The 20,811-nt window shown below is 50.1% G+C and overlaps 1 protein-coding gene across 1 annotated transcript; it reads right to left on the bottom strand.

The window, feature by feature from the left end:
- Positions 1 to 799: 799 nt before the first annotated feature.
- On the bottom strand, positions 800 to 20,485 carry RAB25 (RAB25, member RAS oncogene family). The gene is made up of 5 exons (XM_006113900.5): positions 20,122 to 20,485; positions 8,623 to 8,818; positions 7,020 to 7,213; positions 5,703 to 5,783; positions 800 to 3,999 (listed from the first exon to the last, which is right to left on the bottom strand). The coding sequence occupies exons 1-5, from the start codon at positions 20,159 to 20,161 to the stop codon at positions 3,872 to 3,874; spliced, it is 639 nt and encodes a 212-aa protein (XP_006113962.1). The 5' UTR covers positions 20,162 to 20,485; the 3' UTR covers positions 800 to 3,871.
- Positions 20,486 to 20,811: the final 326 nt, after the last annotated feature.

Here is a 20,811-nt window from a genome sequence, read left to right as displayed (position 1 = left end):
TTGCAGCCGGCCCCTCTCTCCGGCCCTTAGACTTGTACCAAGGCCTGGGGTTGGTGCCCAGGCACAGATGTGGGGTAGCTCCGCTGAGCCCAGTGGAGAGAGGCTGATCTGCACCACGCGGAAGTCCCGTCCCCACTCCTCAGAGCCCTGCCGGAGCTAACTCAGCTAAGGGAAAGCAGCTGAATTCTTCTCCCAGCCAGGCGCATCACCCCTCTGCAGAGGCAGCAGCGCACAAGCAAGTCACTGCCTGCAGCCTGTTGAGTTTGGGGGTTCATCGTGGCTGGGCTTTATGCTAGAGCCAAATTCCCCGATCCCTCAGCGGAGCTCTGCTCTTGCTCCCCTTCAGCCGCCGGGCACAGTTTCATCACAAGGCCAAGTACATCTTTTTCTTCCTTCCGTGTAGATCAAACGCAACTGGGAATCATATCAGGGAAATAAATGAAGCCCCCACAATGGCTATAAAAATATTTTGCTGGGGGGAACCCAGGACTGGAACAGCTGGAATGGGTTGGAAGGAGGGGCAACAGTTGAGCTGTGTGTGGGGAGCCCAGGGGTGCGGTGTGTGTGAGTGTGTGTGTGGGTGCACACCCTATGGATGAGGATGGAGATCTGCTAGCAGTCTGGAGTGTTGGAAGATTTCACAGCAGGGTCCGAAACCCCACATCATGTAGGTTCACCCCACAGCCTGTCCATTGACACCCCTTTGGAAAAGGAATTAAAAGGATGGAAAAACCAGAAGAGATCCTCAAGGGAAACATGGCAGGGATGTTCAGGAGGTAAAGCTAAGCAGCCTCGTTCCTGAAAGGTTCTCTCAATGTTTTAATGTTTGGGCCAATGTCCTATCCATTGCATCACACACACTCCTTCACCAGAGACAATCTGTACAAAAAGACCCAGCCCCACTCCAGAGATCATATAAATAATTCCCACTGAATTCAGACATTCAGAGGATACAGCAGTTAGCTTTGCGACAGGCCAAAGTGAGGTTTAAACGAGATTGGGGTGTGTGGGCGAGGGGTTTAGCATTTCTGTCTCGGCACAGAATCTGTTCCAATGAGTTAAATTGCACTGGTGTAAACCCTGACCAGCTCCGATGGGCCAGATTCTGATCCCCAATACCCTTTGTAAATCAAGTGGCTTCAATGGCGCTGGGGCAGATTCTGATCTCAGATACCCCAGTGTAAAGCCAAAGTCACCCCACTAATACCAACAGAGTTGGACCGGAATCTGATCTCAGATACAGTGGCGCACAGAGCCACTCATCTCACCAGACTGGTGTATATCGGCATAACTTGAACGGAGCTTTGCTTATTTATACCAGCTGAGATGTGGCCCTGTGAGGGGGTGGACCAGGCCCTGAAGCCCCCTACTGAAAGCCTGTGGCCTTGCCACACCCTTCCCCAGAAAAGGACCATAGAGAGGCCCTCCGGGCAAGCTAGAGTGGCTGCAGGAGAACCCAGCCAATCAGGGGCCAGGAAGGCCTATAAGAAGAAGCTGCAGACTGGAGTCAGTTCAATGTCTCTGGGGCCTTGAAGGAGTGAAGACTGTGGTTAGCTAAGGGAGCAGCACCACCATGGAGCGTGCTGTGTGGGGAGCTACTGTAGACTATGGTGAGGCTATGCTGGACTGAAATAAACCCCCGAGGTGAGGGTGCAAGGAAGCGCTCTTCAGGAGGGGAAGTCCTGGAGGCATCACTCTCTCCATGTGGGGAACAGACTAAAAGGGACACTTGGGCTATGTCTACACTTGCGGCTTCTTGTGGCAGAAATATGCAAATGAGGCTAAGCATGGAATATTGCCATGCCTCATTTGCATACCTAATGAGCTGCTATTTTTGCAGAAGAGGCTCTTGCGCCAGAAGGAGCTGTCTACACTGCCCCTTCTTGCGCAAGAAAACCCCTCTTGCACAATGCCATTATTCCTGAAAATAATTGGCGTGACGGCATTGCGCAAGAGGGGTTTTCTTACGCAAGAAGGGGCAGTGTAGACAGCTCCTTCTGGTGCAAGAGCCTCTTCTGCAAAACTGGCAGCTCATTAGGCATGCAAATGAGCAGGGCTTGACAAACGGTGACGAAAGCTGCTTGCCTGCACTGCGCAAGAGCTGCCTTGCGCATGCGCGCGCCGCTGATAAACAGGGCGCGCGGCTGAAATCTACTCGCCACGGGCGAGTAGATTCTATAGTTTGTCAAGCCCTGCAAATAAGGCTCAGCGATATTCCATGTTTAGCCTCATTTGCATATTTCTGCTGCAAGAAGCTGCGAGTGTAGACATAGGCTAACAGAGGCCACTGAGAAGGGCCCCGATAAATGTATTCCTTGGAAGGGGTTGGTGATCTGCACGCTGGGTGTGCGACTTGGCTGGAGGGCTGAGTAGCCGAAAAGGCTGATAAACTGAGGGAGTGCAGGCCCACGCCCTCTTTGCCAGACAGGGGCACTCGCGGGAGGTGAGTGCTGCCCCATTACCGGCCCGTTGACTTCAGCAAAGTTTGATGCGGAGGCTGACGTGCATGGCTTTGTGCCACGGACCTCAGCGCATGACTCTAGCTTCCCAAGGTTGCCCAGAGAGCAAAATCCAGCCCGGGTTCCATAAAGAGCGCAGACACTGAACCGTGCACGAGAGCGAGATGCCTCCTCTTCCTTTCCCCTCTCTAACTGGATCCAATGCCCCTGAGTTCCATGGAGAAAACCCTTGTGACATCAAGGGGCATTGGGCTACTAAGGACTGGGCCCCTGGACAGTGTGTGTTGACGGATGGTCTGATTTTTGTGAGGTAGTCACATTTACAGCTATGCAGGTCTGGAGACCAAGCCCTTCGCTTGAGTTGTTTTAACAGAGGAACCGTTCCTCCCCACATCACACCCTCTCATCTCTGAGATCTCAGACCTCAAAGCAAGGCTGCTGCACAAGGGATCAATAATTTGGCAACTCACCCCTAGAGCTAGAGAGATGGGCTTTCTCTCTATCCATGCCTGGATTGCCATTGTGTATAGGGCACCGCCATAGCTGTCTGGTCAATGCGATTTGGTACCCCAGGGGTGCTCGGACAGCAGGGCTGTATGCCTGCCATTAGAAGCACGGCCAGGTTGTATAAACTAGCAGGGTGCAAATTGCGTCTCTGATCCTGAAATTGGAGTCCCGTGGCGGTACCCTCCACTGACTTTGACAGGGAGGGACAGATTCTGACCTGAGATGCAGATGTGTGATGCTGGCATGAGACCTGCGGAGCTGAGGGGCATGGAGGCCAGATTCTGAGCATGTCTGGATCCAGTGGCCAGATCAGAGCGCTACACTGATACTACTGAAGTTCCTTCCTTGGAAGCCCTAGTTGCAAGAAGTGAAGAAGGACTGCCCAGTGGTTAGGGTGCTAGCCTGAAACTTGGGAGAAAGGTTCAGTTCCTGGCTCTGCCACAGACACCCTTTGTAACCCTGTGTTACCTAGTCTCTCCGTGCCTCAGTTTCCCCATCTGCACTGGGGATAATAGCTCTGCCCTAGCTCAGAGAGGATTAGGAGGATAAATACATTAAAAAGGGGCTCAGATGCTTGATAACTAAGACAGATGGGTGTGTTCCTATGGCTGACTCCCCCTCTGCTGGGGTGAGAGTTGGCCAGCCAGCACCCCCATATTCCCCCTATTGTGGTTTGGCAGATTCCAGGGAGCAGAGCTCTGGGGGAGCCGCTGCCTGCAGGATGGGGGTGGGTAATGGCTTGTGAAGGGTGCCTGAGAGCGGGGCTGACATGCTTCCGTCACCCTGCCCCTTCCTGGCTTGGTGCAGTTCCTGGGAGGTTTGAGAGGGGAGGGACGTTCCCTCTGGTCAGAAAGCACAGTGGATGGAGGGGCTCATGCCTCCGCAGTCCAGCTCCTGCCCTCCTCTCAGAGGTTCACGCAGCACGATCGCTTCTCCTCCAGGCCCTGGGATGCGCCGAGGGGGTTCTCGCTGGAGAGCGACACCGCGTTGTCCTGCGGGCTTCTCTGCTGCTGCTGCACTTTGTTGAAAATGTCTGGAAGAGGAAGCAATAATGAGGGATCCTGGGGTGTTCCCACTCATCCGGGCCCTGGGTTGCTCACACCAGGTGCTGCTGTGCCCTCCCCAACCCCACTGGGAGCCGGGCCATCTACAGAGGCTGATGTGTAGGGCCCTACCACATTCACAGCCCTGCGAAATGCGTCATGGACTGTGAAATGGGATGTCTTTCTGTGAAATCTGGCTTTCTGGGCACTTTTACGCTGTGCAATACACAGGTCACAGGGGAGACCAGTGTTCCTCAAAGTAGGGGTTCTGACCCCAAAGGGAGTTGCTGGGGGATCACAAGGTTATTTTAGGAGGGTCACGGTGTTGCCGCCCTTACTTCTGTGCTGCCTCCGCAGCTGGGCAACTGGAGAGCAGAGGTTGTATTGTAATGCTGGCTGGGTGCCCAGATCTGAAGGTTGCTCCATGCCAGCAGCACTGCAGAAGTCAGGGTGGCAACACCCGACCCATGTCGCCCTGACTGCTGTACTGCTGCTTTTAGCGCTGGGCACTCAGAGAGCGGCAGCTACTGACTAAGAGCCCATCTCTCAAGCAGCATCACAGAAATAAGGGTGGTAACACTGTACCATCCCATTCTTACTTCTGTGCTGCTGCCTGCAGTAACGCTGCCTTCCGAGCTGGGCTCCCAGCCAGCTCTCCACCTGCTCAGCTTTGAAGGTTGCACCGCCACCAACAGCAGCACAGAAGTAAGGGTAGCAGTGCCGCAACCCCCCTACAATAACTGTGCAACCCCCCCCACACACACACACACACGCAGCTCCTTTGCGGGTCAGAACCCCGACAATGGCAACACCATGACATTTCCAAGTGAAATAGCTGAACTTATGAAACTTACTATTTTTAAAATAGGATGACGGTGAAATTGACCAAAATGGACCGTGATTTTGGTAGGGCCCTGCTGATATGCCTTGTACAACAGAGTTGGCTCTCTCAGCTCAGAGAGGTGGTGGTCCCATGTTTGATATCTGCTGAGGGTGACCTATCCAAGTCTTGCCATAATGCAGGTGAATCATTGGGGCTTGCTGGGTCCTCACTGAGGTGCATGCCCATCGAGAGATAGACGTGGGGCCCCCAGACAGCATGTTTACTTGGGTTCTACCTCCTCTCACTTTGTTATATTTACCCAGATGTGTTGGGACACTTCCCCTTGAACTCAGGACCCTGGTATGATTGCCTGCCCTTCACACACACAAACAGCCCTGCTCAGGAGTGTCCTTTGGCTGTTGGAAATGGGCACCGTGTGGGTAACTCCTGGCCAAACCCGGCTTCCCAGCTGGATCTCTCTCCACGGTCATGCCGGGTTTTATCCGAGATCTTTATGTCTAGGACGATCCCCTGTCTAACCCAACGGCTCGGAGACCAGGTGGCCTAGTTGTTAATCTGCCTCCTTAGCACAGGGAGAAGGCCTGGGGGTAGACAAAGCGCAGATCCAGTCCAGCATCCTGCAAAGCCAATGGGCTGTTTTGTCAGGGCAGGCAGTGGAATTCTGGGTTCCAGGAGAAGGCGATACCTCATTCGGTTTCCTTAGCACTTTCTGGTGGCAGGAGTCATGTGGGGTCTTGATCTTGTTCTATGGAGAGTTTACTGCTTCCCCCGAGCTTATCCACCTGCTGCCCCCCCAAAGCATGCTCAGGAACAGCTCCCTGACTCTGTACCCTCCAAACCTGGGCACACCTCGCAGGATGGTCTCAAAGGCCTGCTCGACGTTGGTGGAGTCCAGTGCAGATGTCTCGATGAACAGCAGCCCGTTGTTTTCTGCCAGGACAGGGTCATGAGAGAAGCATGGGAAACACTGGTACCGTTTCAGGGCTCAGCTAACCGAGCACCCCTCTTTCTCCCATAATCCTTGGCCCATCTAGCGTGGCACCTCCCCCAGCAGAACAACATCAGGGTGAGGGAGAGGAGAGAACCCCCACCCTGCTGCCCACAATACAATCCCTCCCTCCTGCCCCCCAGGATCCTACAGGATCAACACTAACTCAGGAAGAGTGCCCCCTGCTGAGCCCCCACCTCCCTGTAGCCTGGCACCTCCTGACCATATTACATTACAGACCCTGCTTAGCTCATGGGTAGGGTCCTACCCACTTCACAGCCATGCAAAATGCATCATGGACTGTGAAATCTGGCCTTTTGTGTGCTTTTACCCTGTCCTATACAGCGAGACCAGTGTTTCTCAAACTGGGGGTTCTGACCCCAAAGGGAGTTGCTGGGGGGTTCACAAAGTTATTTTAGGAGGGTCACGGCATTGCCACCTTTACTTCTGCGCTGCCTCCAGAGCTGGGAAACGAGAGAGCAGTGGCTGTAATGCTGGCCGGGTGCCCAGCTCTGAAGGCAGCACCCTGCCAGCAGCAGCGCAGAAGTCAGGATGGCAACACCCTACCCATGTTGCCCTAACTGCTGTACTGCTGCTTTCAGCGCTGGGTGGCCAGTGAGTGGCAGCTGCTCACAAGAGGTCCCAGCTCTACAGGCAGCAGCGCAGAAATAAGGGTGGCAACACCGGCCCATCCCATCCTTCCTTCTGTGCTGCTGCTCGCAGTAGTTCTGCCTTCTGAGCTGGGCTCCCAGCCAGCAGCCGCTGCTTTCCAGCTGCCCAGCTCTAAAGGCAGCACCGTCGCCAACAGCAGCACAGAAGTAAGAATAGCAGTGCTGCAACCCCCCTCCAATAACCTTGTGACCCCCCCCCCACCGCTCCTCTGTGGGTCAGAACCCCGACCACGACAACACCAGGACGTTTCAGATTGAAATAGCTGAATTCATGAAATTTACTAGTAAAAAAATTCCCATGACTGTGAAATTGACCAAAATGGATGGTGAATTTGGTAGGGCCCTGCTCACAAGAGCCTAGCACCAGGAAAGAGTTGGGAGCCAGGCAGAGCTCTGGGCTGGGAGGTTTTCAGGGCCGCTCCAGGACACATTCTCGGGGGGCAGTAGTGGAACCTAGCAGGCGGTGGCTGTCTCAGAGTGGGTCTGCCTGGGGCAGCAGCACCCTACCTGCAAACATCTTGGCCTCCTCCATTGGCACCTCCCGGGCCTGGGCTAAGTCCGTCTTGTTGCCCACTAGCATGACGATGATGGTGGCTTCGGCATGGTCATACAGTTCCTTCAGCCAGCGTTCCACCACGTCGTAGGTCTGGTGCTTGGTGATATCGAAAACCAGGAGAGCACCCACGGCTCCCCTGTAATAGCTGCCGAGAGAAGGCGGCTTTTACCACAGGACCCGTCACAGCCCCACTGCCTCCGAAGGGATCAGCCTCATGGGGTCCAAGCCCTGTTATTTTTCAGTGGGGATGCAGCTTCCCCTTCCCCTTCCCTCCTTGTGGCTAAGCTACTAAGATAACAACCTACTACTGCTATCAAGCTGTGGAGTTATTCCTTTAACTCCACCAGTCTGGGTTGTGTCTCTGGAGGGCTGGGGTTCAAACGCTGCTGGGAGTCCATCACAGTCAAACACGCCCCCCCGTTTCACTGACTCCACCTTCCCCCCCCTTAATTATCACAATAAAAATATGCATTGTGCTGCTGAGGGACAGTCCCATGAAGAGTTCGGTCCCGCACGGGCATCTAATCGGAGCCCCAAGAAAGTCTGGTGCCTGGTTACACCTGCTATAGATCCAGTTTCTTGAGTCAATGCAAGATGCTGCCCAGTCCAAACAGAAGTGTCCTAGGCCGGTTTTGCCTGCATGTAAATGACTCAGGAAGGGCAGGGCTCTGGCGATACTTAGACATTCTCCATCCCAGCTGCTCTGGGGTCCCACAGCACCTCTAAGCAGGTGGTTCGCAGTGGGGCTTGAAGATCCTTGGATCCAACGGCACTGGCACCTCCCACTTGAGCTAAAGGAGCAGGTCAGTGCACACACTTTAGTGCAGTAGCTTTCATCGCGACCAGGACTCAGTGGTGGAATGTCGGGCCCTGGGTCTCTTTGCTGCAGGGGCATCAGGTGAGCAGTGGGGGGTGCTAAGACAGTTTCCTGCCTGTCCTGGCACCGCAGACTGTGCTGCGCCCCAGAAGTGGCCGGCAGCAGGCCCGGCTCCAAGGTGGGGGTGGGGAGCACACAGGGTTCTGCGCACTGCCCCTACCCCGAGCACTAGCTCCACACCCACATTGGCTAGGAACCTGCTTCTGGCTGCTTCTGGGGGCAGCATGGTCTGCGGTGCCAGGAGAGGCAGGAATCTGCCTTAGCCCTCCCGCTGCACCGCTGACCAGGCGCCGCTCAAGGAAAGCCCCTCCTGCCCCAGCCCTGCCCCCACCCCAAAGATGGAGACTCCCCTCTCCTAGGCCCAAAAGCTCCCATGCTCAGCTCCACCCCAGAGCCCGCACTCCAGGCAAATGATGTTGGGTCATGGGCATCAAGAATTTTCTTCAACTGGGTCATGAGAGGAAAAAGTTTACAAACTGCTGCTTTAGTGGACTTATAACCCTCTGTGTGGCCCTGCTACTGGAGGGAGACAGTCACACCGAGTATGGGTGGGTCACATACAAAGCCCCCTTTGCGTTCAGATGTGCCTGCCTCTCACGTGGAGCAGCGCTCCCCTGAGAACGGCTGCTGCCATCGCCACCCTTCCACGGTTGCATCAAGCCGTGTGGCCTGCTTACGCTGAGGTGATGGCACGGTAGCGTTCCAGCCCGGCTGTGTCCCAGATCTGTGCCTTCACCATGGCGTTGCCCACCATGACGGTGCGGGTGGAGAATTCCACGCCGATGGTGGTGCGGCTGTCATGGTTGAATTCGTTACGGGTGAAGCGTGAGAGCAGATTGGTCTTCCCCACACCAGACTCTCCAATCAGAACCACTAAGGAGACAAGAGAGAAACTCCTAGCAAAATATGATGCCAATATACCAGGGATAGAACTTTGAACCTCCTATTTCAAAAGCACCGGAAGATGGAGAATCCTCATGAGCTGGGTGCAGTATAGGGAATATGACAGCTAGCTGAACAGTTCTGATTCTAGTAGAGAGCACTGGAACATGAGCAGTGGGACAGAGACTTTCATCTTTGTCGCCCAGATGGCAGCAGTGCAACTATTTTGGTGCCCGAGTCTCCACTGCCTTGCGCCTCGTACTGTAATTTACACGGCCAGAAGCTGGCATCATATGCTATTTAGGCAGAATCACCATTGTGCACTGGTGCAAATGATGACACAAGTTGCAGGGAAATGATGAATTGGGCCAATAGTCTGGTGTAACAGACAACGGCTGCATCTAAGAACATAGCAATTGTCATATGGGAGCAGCTCATGTGTCCATGTAATCCAGTGTCCTCTCTCTGCATTAAGCAATTAGAGGGAAAACATGACCCAGAAGGAAAATTTCTTCTGAGCCCCTATCAGTTCTGTTTTTCCATTCCCAAGGAGCAGGTTTCAGTCAGCATCGGATGAAGGAAACCAACCAAAAAAGAAAGAACAAAAGGAAAGTCCCTTATGAGAGAGAGTGAACAAAGTATACATAGCTCTTCTGTTACAGTCTGCATGGAACTGTTCCCATCACCGCTATCTCCACATTCAGGGAGAGTTCTCAGCAATATAGTGGCGCAGGACACAGAAAGCAGAAGCTTTCTAGCTGCGTATGCCACATGGTAGGGCTGCCCTGCATCCTGCCATTTTACATCAATCCTTGAGATATTTGGGTGAGCTTAAAGTCCCAGCGGCTGGAGTCAGCTGACTTTGTGGGACACTCGTCTTCCATTTTAAAAAACCCAGGAAGTTTCTAGCCCTGGGGTTTGTAGAGCTAACACTAGAAAATGTGAAGCAAATGAATCCAAAGATAACTAAAAAGCAACCTGGAAGTTATTTATTTTTAAAATCCTCAAGATTTTAAAGCCAGGCATGATTTTAGGGGCCTGACCCTGATTTTTGAATACTTGGGGCTAGTGATTCTGAATCACTCTAGATAACAATCACATGGCTTGCTGGAACTTTCATAAAAGATCCCACATTTCTTCTCCTGGGTGACAATTTTCCCTCTTTTCATGCTGCAGCCTAACACACCTGTATTAAGCCAACGTGAAAGTAAAACATGAGAATGCTTTCTCTCTCTTTTCTAAACAGCAACTGAAAATGCTTAATGGAAGATTTGCCTGTTCTCTTGGTGCTGTATCTTCTGATCTTGCTGTTTGTGGAATGCACTTGTAATTTTCCAACCCAGAGCCAGGAATGTGGCTTAGTATCTAGGGGTATGTGTACAGAGCAGAAAAATACCTGTTGCAGTGAGACTCAGAACTAAGGTCATATGACATGGGTTCATGCTAAGGGACTAAAAATAGCAGCATAGATGGTCGGGCTCCACTTGGACCCTGCCCACTCTGCCTCACAGTTGTTTTTGCATGGTGTGAATGTAACTTCTTGAGCTGAGACACTGTCTTACCATAGCACCTGAGTGCCTCACAAGCTTTAATATATTTAGTCTCGCATGCATTCCTTGTGAGCCCCAGGTACTGCCATTAACCCTGTTTTACAGATGCGGAAACTGTGGCACTGACCGGCTAAGTGATTTGTCCAAGATCACAAAAGAAGTCTGTGGCAGAGGATGGAATCATAGATGTGCAGGGCTGGGGTCTTGAAAAGTCAGCAAGTCGAGGGCCTTATGCTGAGGGAGATCCAAATAAACTTAGACCATTCCTGACAGGTGTTTGTCCCATCTGTTCTTAAAACATCTAGTGATGGTGATTCCACAATCACTTGTTCCGGAGCTTTCCCTGCCTGAGTCTTCTTTTTACATAAGAACATAAGAACGGCCATACTGGATCAGACCAAAGGTCCATCTAGCCCAGTAGGCTGTCTGTTGACAGTGGCCAGAACCAGGTGCCCCGGAGGGGTTGGACTGAAGACAATGATCAAGAGATTTGTCCTGTGCCATCCATCTCCAACCTCTGACAAACAGAGGCCAGGGACACCATTTCTATCCCCTGGCTAATCGCCTTTTATGGACCTAACCTCCATGAATTTATCTAGCTTCTTTTTAAACTCTGTTGTAGTTCTAGCCTTCACAGCCTCCTCTGGCAAGGAGTTCCACAGGTTGACTATGCGCTGTGTGAAGAAGGACTTATTAGATTTAAGCCTGCTACCCATTAATTTCATTTGGTGTCCTCTAGTCCTTATATTATGGGAACTAATGAATAACTTTCTCTTTATTCACCCTCTCCACACCACTTATGATTTTATATGCCTCTATCATATTTTATATGCCTCAGTCTCCTCTTTTCCAAACTGAAAAGTCCCAGTCGCTTTAGCCTCTCCACATATGGGACCCGTTCCAAACCCCTAATCATTTTAGTTGCCCTTTTCTGAACCTTTTCCAAGGCCAAAATATCTTTTTTGAGGTGAGGAGACCACATCTGTACACAGTACTCAAGATGTGGGCGTACCATAGTTTTACACAGGGGCAGTAAGATATTCTGGGTCTTATTTTCTATCCCTTTCTTAATAATTCCTAACATTCTATTTGCCTTTTTGACCGCCGCAGCACACTGTGTGGACGTTTTCAGGGAACTATCCTCGATAACTCCAAGATCTCTTTCCTGATTTGTCGTAGCCAAATTAGCCCCCATCATACTATATGTATAGTTGGGGTTGTACAGGATTAAACATGAGGTTTTTTTAACCTTTCCTTTCTGGGCAGGCTTTCTAAACTTTTGATAATTTTGGTTGCTCGCCTCTGGACTCCCTCCAATTTGCCCATGTTTCCTAAAGCATCCTGCCCAGACTTCTCCAGTGGAGATATCACCAGTGCCAAGGGGAGCAGGACAATTACTTTCCATGTCTTACGTACGACACACCTGTTAATCCATCCCAGGATGCTATTCAGCTTTTTCACATTGGCATCACAAAGTCGGCTCATATTCCACGTGTGACCCTCTGGAACCCCCCGATCCTTTCCAGTCGTTCGGCTGCCTCCCCTCCCCATTTTATAGCCGTACGTTTGATTTTTATTTCCTAAGTGCAGTACTTTGCCTTGGTCTTTATCGAATTTCAGAGCAAGAAATGGAAGCTGGATCGCCCACCTCCTAGATTACCTCTCTCTTCCCCTCAACCCGGTCATACTCTCTTCTCTCCATCTCAGCCCTGCCAAGTCTTTCACTGTTTTGATTGAATTCATTTATTTATAGCACAGATTTCACACCCTAGATTCCACGGCAATTAAAGTAACAATTTTCAACACACAAATAAACTCTCTTGCCAGTCCTTAAGAAATGACCAGTGCATTCTCATCTGATCATCATTAGTAAACTCATAATCAAGCCCACCTCATGTCACATCTCCCTTCCTTAAATGCCTGCGTAAACTTGTTGGCTATGTAGCCTGCCTGGGAAATTAACAAATCCCTCTCCCCCACCCGCCCCAAGTTTAAAGGGACACTGGCACCTTGGAGCTTAATCCAGATGAAGCTAATGGGAAAAGGCATTCTTATTGTGGAATAAGAGTGTCCACTTGGAAACACTGCCCAGAATAAGCTATTCTGAAGTATTCCCTGTGTAGACAAGCATGTAGTTTCAAACCAAGAGCTCATAGCAATTCCAGGCCCAGCACATGCCCTTGAATCCCACTGCTCATTTTGCAGCTTTACAGGTGGATGCTTCTATTTCTCTTCTATGCTTTTACTTCCTTCACTGGCTGCCTCATATGACATCCACACAAGCTACAAGGGAAACTGAGGCTGCATCTATACTGGAAGAGAAGTGGTGTGGTCACATAGGTAGGGCAATCTGGAGATGGGGGTCCTATTCTTGGCCCTGCGGGATGACCACGGGCAAGTCCCTTTCTCTCTTGCTGCCTCAGTTTCCTCTCCTACCCAATGTCTGCATAGGTAGACTGTTAGCTCTTTAGGAGCAGGCATTTTTCATGTCTGTATACAGCCCCTAGTGCCCCATAAGGGGCAGACCAAACATTACCACCTCTTGCAAATATTCATGATATTTGATGCTTTTCTGAAAGCTCCAGCACCCACAGTCATGCGAGAAAATGAAAGCCGAGTGACTCCTGTCAAGAACACAGTTTCTAGCCATTGTGATTGCAGAGAGAAGCATGAAAATGTGACTTCTAAAGTCTTCAATGTCAGAAGGCAAACAAAAACCTTCCCCTCTCCCCCGCCCCATTCACTATTGTGGCAGTCTCATGCTTTTTAACACAATCTCACGGCTTATGAGTTTGAAGGCTTGGGACTGAAAATCCTGGTGATCTAATAATAACAGAGGCACTTGCCTCAGTGTCCACTCCTGGCATGAATGCACTTCTGCAAAGTGCTAATGTAGACAGGGTAAATGCCACAGTATCTCTCTCTCTCTCTCTCTCTCTCTATTTATCTATCTATCCCCACAAACCCCATCTATCTATCTATCTATCTATCTATCTATCTATCTATCTATCTATCTATCTATCTATCTATCTATCTATCTATCTATCTATCTATCTATCTATCTATCTATCTCCACAAACCCCCTCCCCCTCTATCTATCTATCTCAGGGCAAATTCCTGATCCGCTTTCTATTCTGATTTATTTCCTGAACACCCTCATGTTCTGGCTGTTTGGAGCATGGGCCCATCTCAGATGTCCAGGCAGTTTTGTTTCTCACCAACATTGGATTATGGCTGTGTGTTTCAGTGAGATGTTTAATATCCCACCATTCAAATGGATACAACCTAAAGGACCTGGGTTTGTCTTTATTCTTAGTTATTGGGCGTGTTTCTCCCATCAACCTGTGTCGTCAATTACTCCAGCACAGAGGTGAAAGGAAGCGGGTGCACTCTAGTGCGCAGCTCCGGCAAGAGCTGAGGTAAAAGCCAGCAGGGAGCTATTTAAAGAGCTGACAGGGACCCGGGTTGCACTAGGACAGTATGGCTACGTCTACACTGCAGGCTTTTTGTGCAAGAACAGCTGTTCTTGCGCAAAAATTTGCAGAGCGTCTACACTGCAAGCGCGTTCATGCGCAAGTAAATTTTAAGTCTAGCGTTGGAAAACAGGGCTTCTTCCGGAAGAGTTATTCCTCTCCCCACGAGGAATAAGCCCTCTTGCACAAGAGCTCTTCCAAAAGAAGGCAGTGTAGACAAGCAACATGAATTTCTTGTGCAAGAAACCCCTATGGCTAAAATTGCCATCAGAGCTTTCTTGCGCAAGAGAACGTCCTCACTGCTATGGATGCTCTTGTGCAAAATCACATCTCTTGTGCAAAAGCACATGACAGTGTGGACATGCTCTTGTGGAAGACCTTTTCCACAAGAACTCTTCCGCAAAATAGTTCTTGCACAAGAAGCCTACCTGTAAGAAATTTTAAGTTACTTTCACCCCTGTTCCAGCGCCTCCCATTCTGAGTCAGAAGGAATTGCTCTTTGTCTGTGCGTAAAGAGCTGCATGAGGTGCAGGGAGAACCAGGGCTCAACGTTTTCTTTTTAAGGCCAACAAGGATCTGGTCCCCTCCGCCTGATCTCCAGCATATCACAGGCCATGGAACTGCACCTAAAAACCAGGACAGTTTCCAAGTAACAGGCCCAGCAGCTGGGAATAGGTGGTAACACCTGGGCAGGGCTAGTCCTAGAGGTGACTCCCTAGGCAAATAGGTTTCAGCTATTAGATTTCCTAACAAATCAAATCCCCCATTCTTTTTTCCTTTGTGCTTCCAAACTTTCCCGTGATGGACACCATCTGGCCTCCACTCCCCTCTCCCTATGGGGAGGGACTTGTGCCAGTCTGCCTCCTCCTGCAGTCAGTGCTTTCCTGATGGGCCAGTGCAGTGTGTATAACACTGACAGTCACCTGCAGGCAGAATCCAACCTGGGACCCAGGGCTGGCCTTACCATGAGGCAAACTGAGGCGGCCACCTAAGGTGCCAGAGTGTGGGGGAGGGGGGGTGCCACTAAGACCCAGAGTGTAGAAAATTGTGTCTGCTGCTGGTGCATATGTAGGTAGCAGAGAAGTCCCATGAGAGGAGGAGAACAGGAAGAAGGCAGAATTGAGACCTTTCAAAGTTTTGGCCCCAGTGAGAGGGTAAAGGGTGTCATTTGAGCTCCCCACCTCAGGTGCCAAAATGGTGTGGGCCAGCCCTGCTGGGACCTTAGTGCATGAACCTCTACCACATGAGCTCAAAGCCACCTGCCTCTCAGCTAAGGCTAGAGAGCAGACTCATTCTTCTCTCTGTAAGTGATCTCTGTGCCACTAGACTGGACAGTGCACCACACCCAGGAGGTGTGTGGGTTAATGTGCACTTGTGTGGCCGCTCAGGAGAGATTCCAGTGCCACCCAGTTGATTTGCAGAGCGCCCCCCCCCCCCCCCCCGCCCCACTAGGTTGCGTGTTTCTCCTGCTGGTGCACATTCACACATGCCTCAGTGCACATCAACATTTTATTCTGCGCATGGATGGAAAAGATAGGTGTGTGTGTATGTTTCTTCTCTCCAGATGGCTTATGCAGCAGATATTCCACCCAGGCCCGTCATAACTAGTGTGGCAATAGGCTGCCAGTCTCCACCCTGTTTCAAGGCACCCTGCAGCTGAGCTAGTCTGTGTTAGTTCTGTTTGCAAAGCAGCTCTAATGTTTTGCTCCTTGGGAAGGAGGACAGCTCACCCTGCCGTGGCTGCTAGAAACCTGGCTGAGGGATCCTGGCACAACCCATCTGTGCTCTGAGAGCGTCAGGCTGCATCGCTCGCTGGTGTGGCTGGCGGCAGGGTGTGCAAAGCCTGCACAAACACAAGACTTCCTGCATGGCCAAGCTCTATGAGTGAGACATTAAAGGGCCAAGCAGCCATTGCTGGGAGACTCTTCCTGGCTTTATTCTGGAAAAGCACGTTGCCGGTTTAAAATTCGTGTAGCAAATCTGGGGCTGCCTAAAATGTGGAACTTCCTAGTGAACAGGAGGGGACAGAATCCAGGTTCTTGCTGATCCAGATGTGCAATCAAGCCAAAGGCAACTTTTCATTAGCACCTGGCAAGAGAGGCTGTGACATACACCTGAGCTGTTCTGATTGCAGGCAGACACACATACCAGGGAGGCAGTGTTAGCCAGAGATTAGCCACCCAAACCTGGAAATCAGAAGGGCTGGGATCTTGGTCCCATTCTGCTGGTGACCTTGTTCAAGACACCTCCCTGTTGTTTCCCCTTTAACTATCTTGACTATAAGCTCTGCAGGGCCAGGGCTGTGTCTTATGTACAGCACCTCATGTACTGTAATCCCAATGATGACACACACAGAGAGTGGGTCATTATAAGATTTCAAAACCCTAAATTCCTTTACCTACACTGCTAATGACAACTCCCAAGATTACTGAAGCAGAATGACTTTTAAATGCCCAATGTACTTTCCTTAGGGCGGCTGCTTGGATGATGTTTATGTTTTGTATTCCACTCTGCTATGCTGAGCCAGTTTGTGTTTCTTTGCCCCTCTTGTGCTTTTACTGTGTCCACATCAGCACACGTTTCCCCCACCACTAGCAGTACATTTCAGTTTAATTCACCAAATGAAATTAATGGGTAGCAGGTTTAAAACTAATAAAAGAAAGTTCTTCTTCACACAGCGTGTAGTCAACCTGTGGAACTCCTTGCCAGAGGAGACTGTGAAGGCTAGGACTATAATAGAATTTAAAGAGAAGCTAGATAATTTCATGGAGATTAGGTCCATAAAAGGCTATTAGCCAGGGGATAAAATGGTGTCCTTGGCCTCTGTTTGTCTGGGGCTGGAGAGGGATGGCAGGAGACAAATCGCTTGATCATTGTCTTCAGTCCACCCTCTCTGGGGCACCTGGTGCTGGCCACTGTCGGCAGACAGGATACTGGGCTGGATGGACCTTTGGGCTGACCCAGTACGGCCGTTCTTATGTACTTAATTCCTGAGCCCTACATAACTCCTGGACCATGGAGCAGCACCAGGAGTGGGCAAACCTTCCTAACTCTGGAACGAGACAACAAAAAATGAAATAAGAATGTAAGAGACACATCAGTTGGGATTTGAATGTGAAGCGAATCCAGAATATACAATCTATTTATGAAGGGATGTTGTAGTTTTGGTTCCGTGACCAAAAAGCTCCCCAAAAGCTGCTGGGTGGAACTTCAAGTCTTGGATTTAACTAAAGAGGGTCAAAAAAATTCCACCCAAACAACCTACTTCAGAAAGTTGGGATTTTTTATTACATCCAAATGTTCACAAACTGTAAACCAAAATGTTTAATTTTTTCAACAATTTTTTTTTCTTGTTGGAAAAGTGAAAAAAAAAAGAGAGACTCTTTGGACAAAATCTAAAACGGTTTCCATTTTCAGACAACACTTTTCAGTGTGTTGATGAAAAATTAAAATGTTCAGCTACAAGTTTTGAGCATTGTGTTGTGGGTGTCTAAGTTTCCCATGGAAGGCCCCCTCAGTCCATCCAACCGTGTCCAATTAGCTCTAAGAACATAAGAACGTAAGAACGGCCGTACTGGGTCAGACCAAAGGTCCATCTAGCCCAGTATCCTGTCTACTGACAGTGGCCAGCACCAGGTGCTCCAGAGAGGGTGGACCGAAGACAATGATCAAGCAATTTGTCTCCTGCCATCCCTCTCCAGCCTCTGACAAACAGAGGCCAAGGACACCATTTTATCCCCTGGCTAATAGCCTTTTATGGACCTAACCTCCATGAAATCATCTAGCTTCTCTTTAAACTCTATTATAGTCCTAGCCTTCACAGCCTCCTCTGGCACGGAGTTCCACAGGTTGACTACACGCTGTGTGAAGAAGAACTTTCTTTTATTAGTTTTAAACCTGCTACCCATTAATTTCATTTGGTGTCCTCTAGTTCTTCTATTTAGGGAACTAATAAATAACTTTTCTTTATCGGCCCTCTCCACACCACTCATGATTTTATAGACCTCTATCATATCCCCCCTCAGTCTCCTTTTTTCTAAACTGAAAAGTCCCAGTCGCTTTAACCTCTCCTCATATGGGACCCGTTCCAAACCCCTAATCATTTTAGTAAAAGTTTGGGGCCTAATTGCCAGAGCAACTGTCCTTCTCCCAGTGAAATAAGGGCATACAGACCTGGCTAGAAAGTAATAAACATTTTCCCCTACAAATAAAATTTTGGTTTAAATGTTTTTTTCCAGAAAAACCAAAACGTTTTCCTTGTTCGAGAAAATAAATTTGGTGGGTTTTTTTGTTTTGTTTTTTAAATCTGGCTTTTGTTGCAATTCCAGTTACTGAAAGCAGTTTGACTCAGGTTAGAAGAAACTGCGCTCTAAAGGGATGCAATCCAGTTAGGGCCTGATCCTGTCAGCAGGCATTACGCCATGTTGGCATTATTACTTTTTACATTACAGTAGTACTTGGAGGCTCATACCAAGACTGAGGCCCCAGCATGACAGGGGGCCATGACAACCCAGAGCAAGAAACAGTCTCTGCTCCTTATGGGGCCTGAGAAACACAGATTATTTTAATTGTATCCTTTGGTATATATGGTTGTGACTATTTTCTTCCATTATTTGATCTGAGGAAGTGGGTCTGGCCCATGAAAGCTCATCACCTAATAAACCATCTTGTTAGTCTTTAAAGTGCTACATAGTCCTGTATTTTGTTTCAGATTAGCCACAGTACTTGTTGCATTCCGGCCACACCCCAATCCTCCCTCTATGTTTATGGCCCTTTCCTCAGCTCCAAACCAGTTGGGACAGCCCCTTGTGCAAGCAGGATCCTTACATGGCTATTTCCACCCTTTAAGGCTGCTCTCCACTTCGTGCTGGTCTTTGCACCCCTTCTGATCCGGTAGCACTTTGCATAGATGTAAATGCGCACTCACAGTGTGGGGTGATGGAGAACCAGCTCCCAAGGTGGGACAGTCCAGACATCCATCGGGATTCAAATGCCTGGGGATCTGGATTGACAGAAACCCCAAACCTCCACACTGAGCTTAGCACCATTCCACCAACCCCCCACAGCAGTGACGCTGCTGTAACACTGGCTACTTCTGATTGTCCAGCTAGGCCAGCAGCGACGAGTACCTAATGCTCAAGAGCATGGCTTCCCAAACTGGGGTGTGTGAAGAAATTCCGGGGGGGTGGGGGGAAGGGCGCGAGGCGACCCAATCCTCCCCCTCTCCCCATCAAGTTTTGCTGCCCCAGTCAGTTCCTTTTTTTTTTTTCCTCAACAAATTTTGCTATTTGGGGGGAAGGGAATGTGAGGGTTTTTGAAAAATCAAAAAGTGGGTGTGATGCTGAAAAGTTTGGGAACTGCTGCTCAAGAGGGAGGTGTCAGACCCCCTGACTGCACCCCACAATGCACCCGTCAGTCCAGGCACCGAGCTGGGCTGTTGATTTACTGATGGGATACTCAGTGGGTCACAATCTTGGACAATTTGGGAGAGGAGGGTGTAGCTGAGGGGCTCATCTGAGCCAAATTCCTGGTGTAGCTCCACTGACTTCTTTAGGGCTTATACCCTGGTGAAGTGGGATTTGGCCACAGGGATGGACCGAGGTCAAAGAGCCACCTCGAAGGACTCCTCATAACCACAGGAGAAAGACCCTTCCCCCCAGTTGCTGTTCTGGATGGCTGCTTCCCCTCCACCTCTTGTGGTACATGCCCTAGCCCAGTGGTTCTCAGCCAGGGGTGGGGGGAAAACATGTGTACACCTGTGGGTCTTCCAGAGGGTACATCAGCTCATCGAGATATTTGCTCCGTTTTACAACAGGCTACATAAAAATCACTAGCAAAGTCCATACACACTAACATTTCATACAGACAATGACTTGTTTGTACCGTGCGCCACACTGAAATGTAAATACGATATTCATACCCCGGTGGATTTATTTTATACTTCGGTGGTAAAAATGGGAAAGTCAGCAGTTTTTGGAGTAGCCGTGCACGGCGAGATTTTTGTGTTTCGACGTCTGGTTTTGTAAGCAAGTCATTTTTAAGTGAGGGGAAACGTGGGGCTTGCAAGACAAATCGGACTCCTGAAAGGGATACAGTTGTCCAGAAAGGTGAACAGCCACTGTCTCAGCCCATCACTGCTGCAGCTTGTCTCCCCACATCCATCCATCCATCCTTTGCCCACCTCTCCCCATGCCCCCAGTTCCACCCTTCCAAAAGGCAGAACTAGCACATTGAAACCTAGTCACCGAATGAGGGTGCCGGCAAAACTTACCCTTAAAGACAAAGTTATAATTCTCCTCAGCTGTCCCCATCTTTCCCAGCCACACCTGGCCCCCCTCCGGCCTGGGATCCTCCTCTCAATCTTTGCTTGCTTCCTTACCAGCCAGGGTGTGGGGGAGTTTTCTTTTTTGCCAGGCTCTGATAAACCAGGAAGAGAGAGGACAAAATTTCCTCCTAAGCCAGCGAAGCTGAAAGCGATTGGGAGGAGAGTTGCCAGAGGGGAGGAGACCCACAGAGCCAAGTTCCCTTTACTGCACCAGCTCCCAAAAACCCAGCTTCTGTGTCCTGTTGTCAGAGGGACTGGGCGGGGAATAGATCCTTTCTAGGCGGGTTGAAGGTGCAGCTCTGCAGGGCTGGCTGACTCAGTGAGGTGTGACCCGGGTGTCGCTGTACAGGTTTGTCAGGTAGTGCAAACCACCCCCACCAGCGTCACATGGTTGCTGGGCTCACCCGTACTGGCCTCGGCTTAACTTCACCCTAGGTGTAGAGCAGGAGTGGGGAACCTTTTTGGGTCGGGGGCCACTGACCCACAGGAAAAACGGACGGGGGCTGCATATAAAGTGAGAAGAAACAAACAAGCAAACAAAACTCCTTAGTGACGTGGCTCCCAGCTGAAGAGAAAGACACTCTCCACATTCCCCTTGTGAACCAGAGCCTAAGGGGTCCAGCCTAGTAGATTATG

Source organism: Pelodiscus sinensis, chromosome 22 (assembly GCF_052426305.1).
Source record: "Pelodiscus sinensis isolate ZL-2025 chromosome 22, ASM5242630v1, whole genome shotgun sequence".
In the NCBI taxonomy this organism is placed as follows: domain Eukaryota; kingdom Metazoa; phylum Chordata; order Testudines; family Trionychidae; genus Pelodiscus; species Pelodiscus sinensis.
The sequence above is the reverse complement of the archived record's forward strand: the minus strand, read 5'-3'. Positions and strand labels throughout refer to the sequence as shown.

Coding starts and splice junctions, on each gene's coding strand:
- RAB25 (XM_006113900.5), bottom strand. CDS start 20,161: ATGGGGACAGCTGAGGAGAATTATAACTTTGTCTTTAAGG. Junction 8,819..20,121: donor TTATAACTTTGTCTTTAAGG/GTAAGTTTTGCC, acceptor TTGTCTCCTTAG/TGGTTCTGATTGGAGAGTCT. Junction 4,000..5,702: donor CTTTGAGACCATCCTGCGAG/GTGTGCCCAGGT, acceptor TTCCTCTTCCAG/ACATTTTCAACAAAGTGCAG.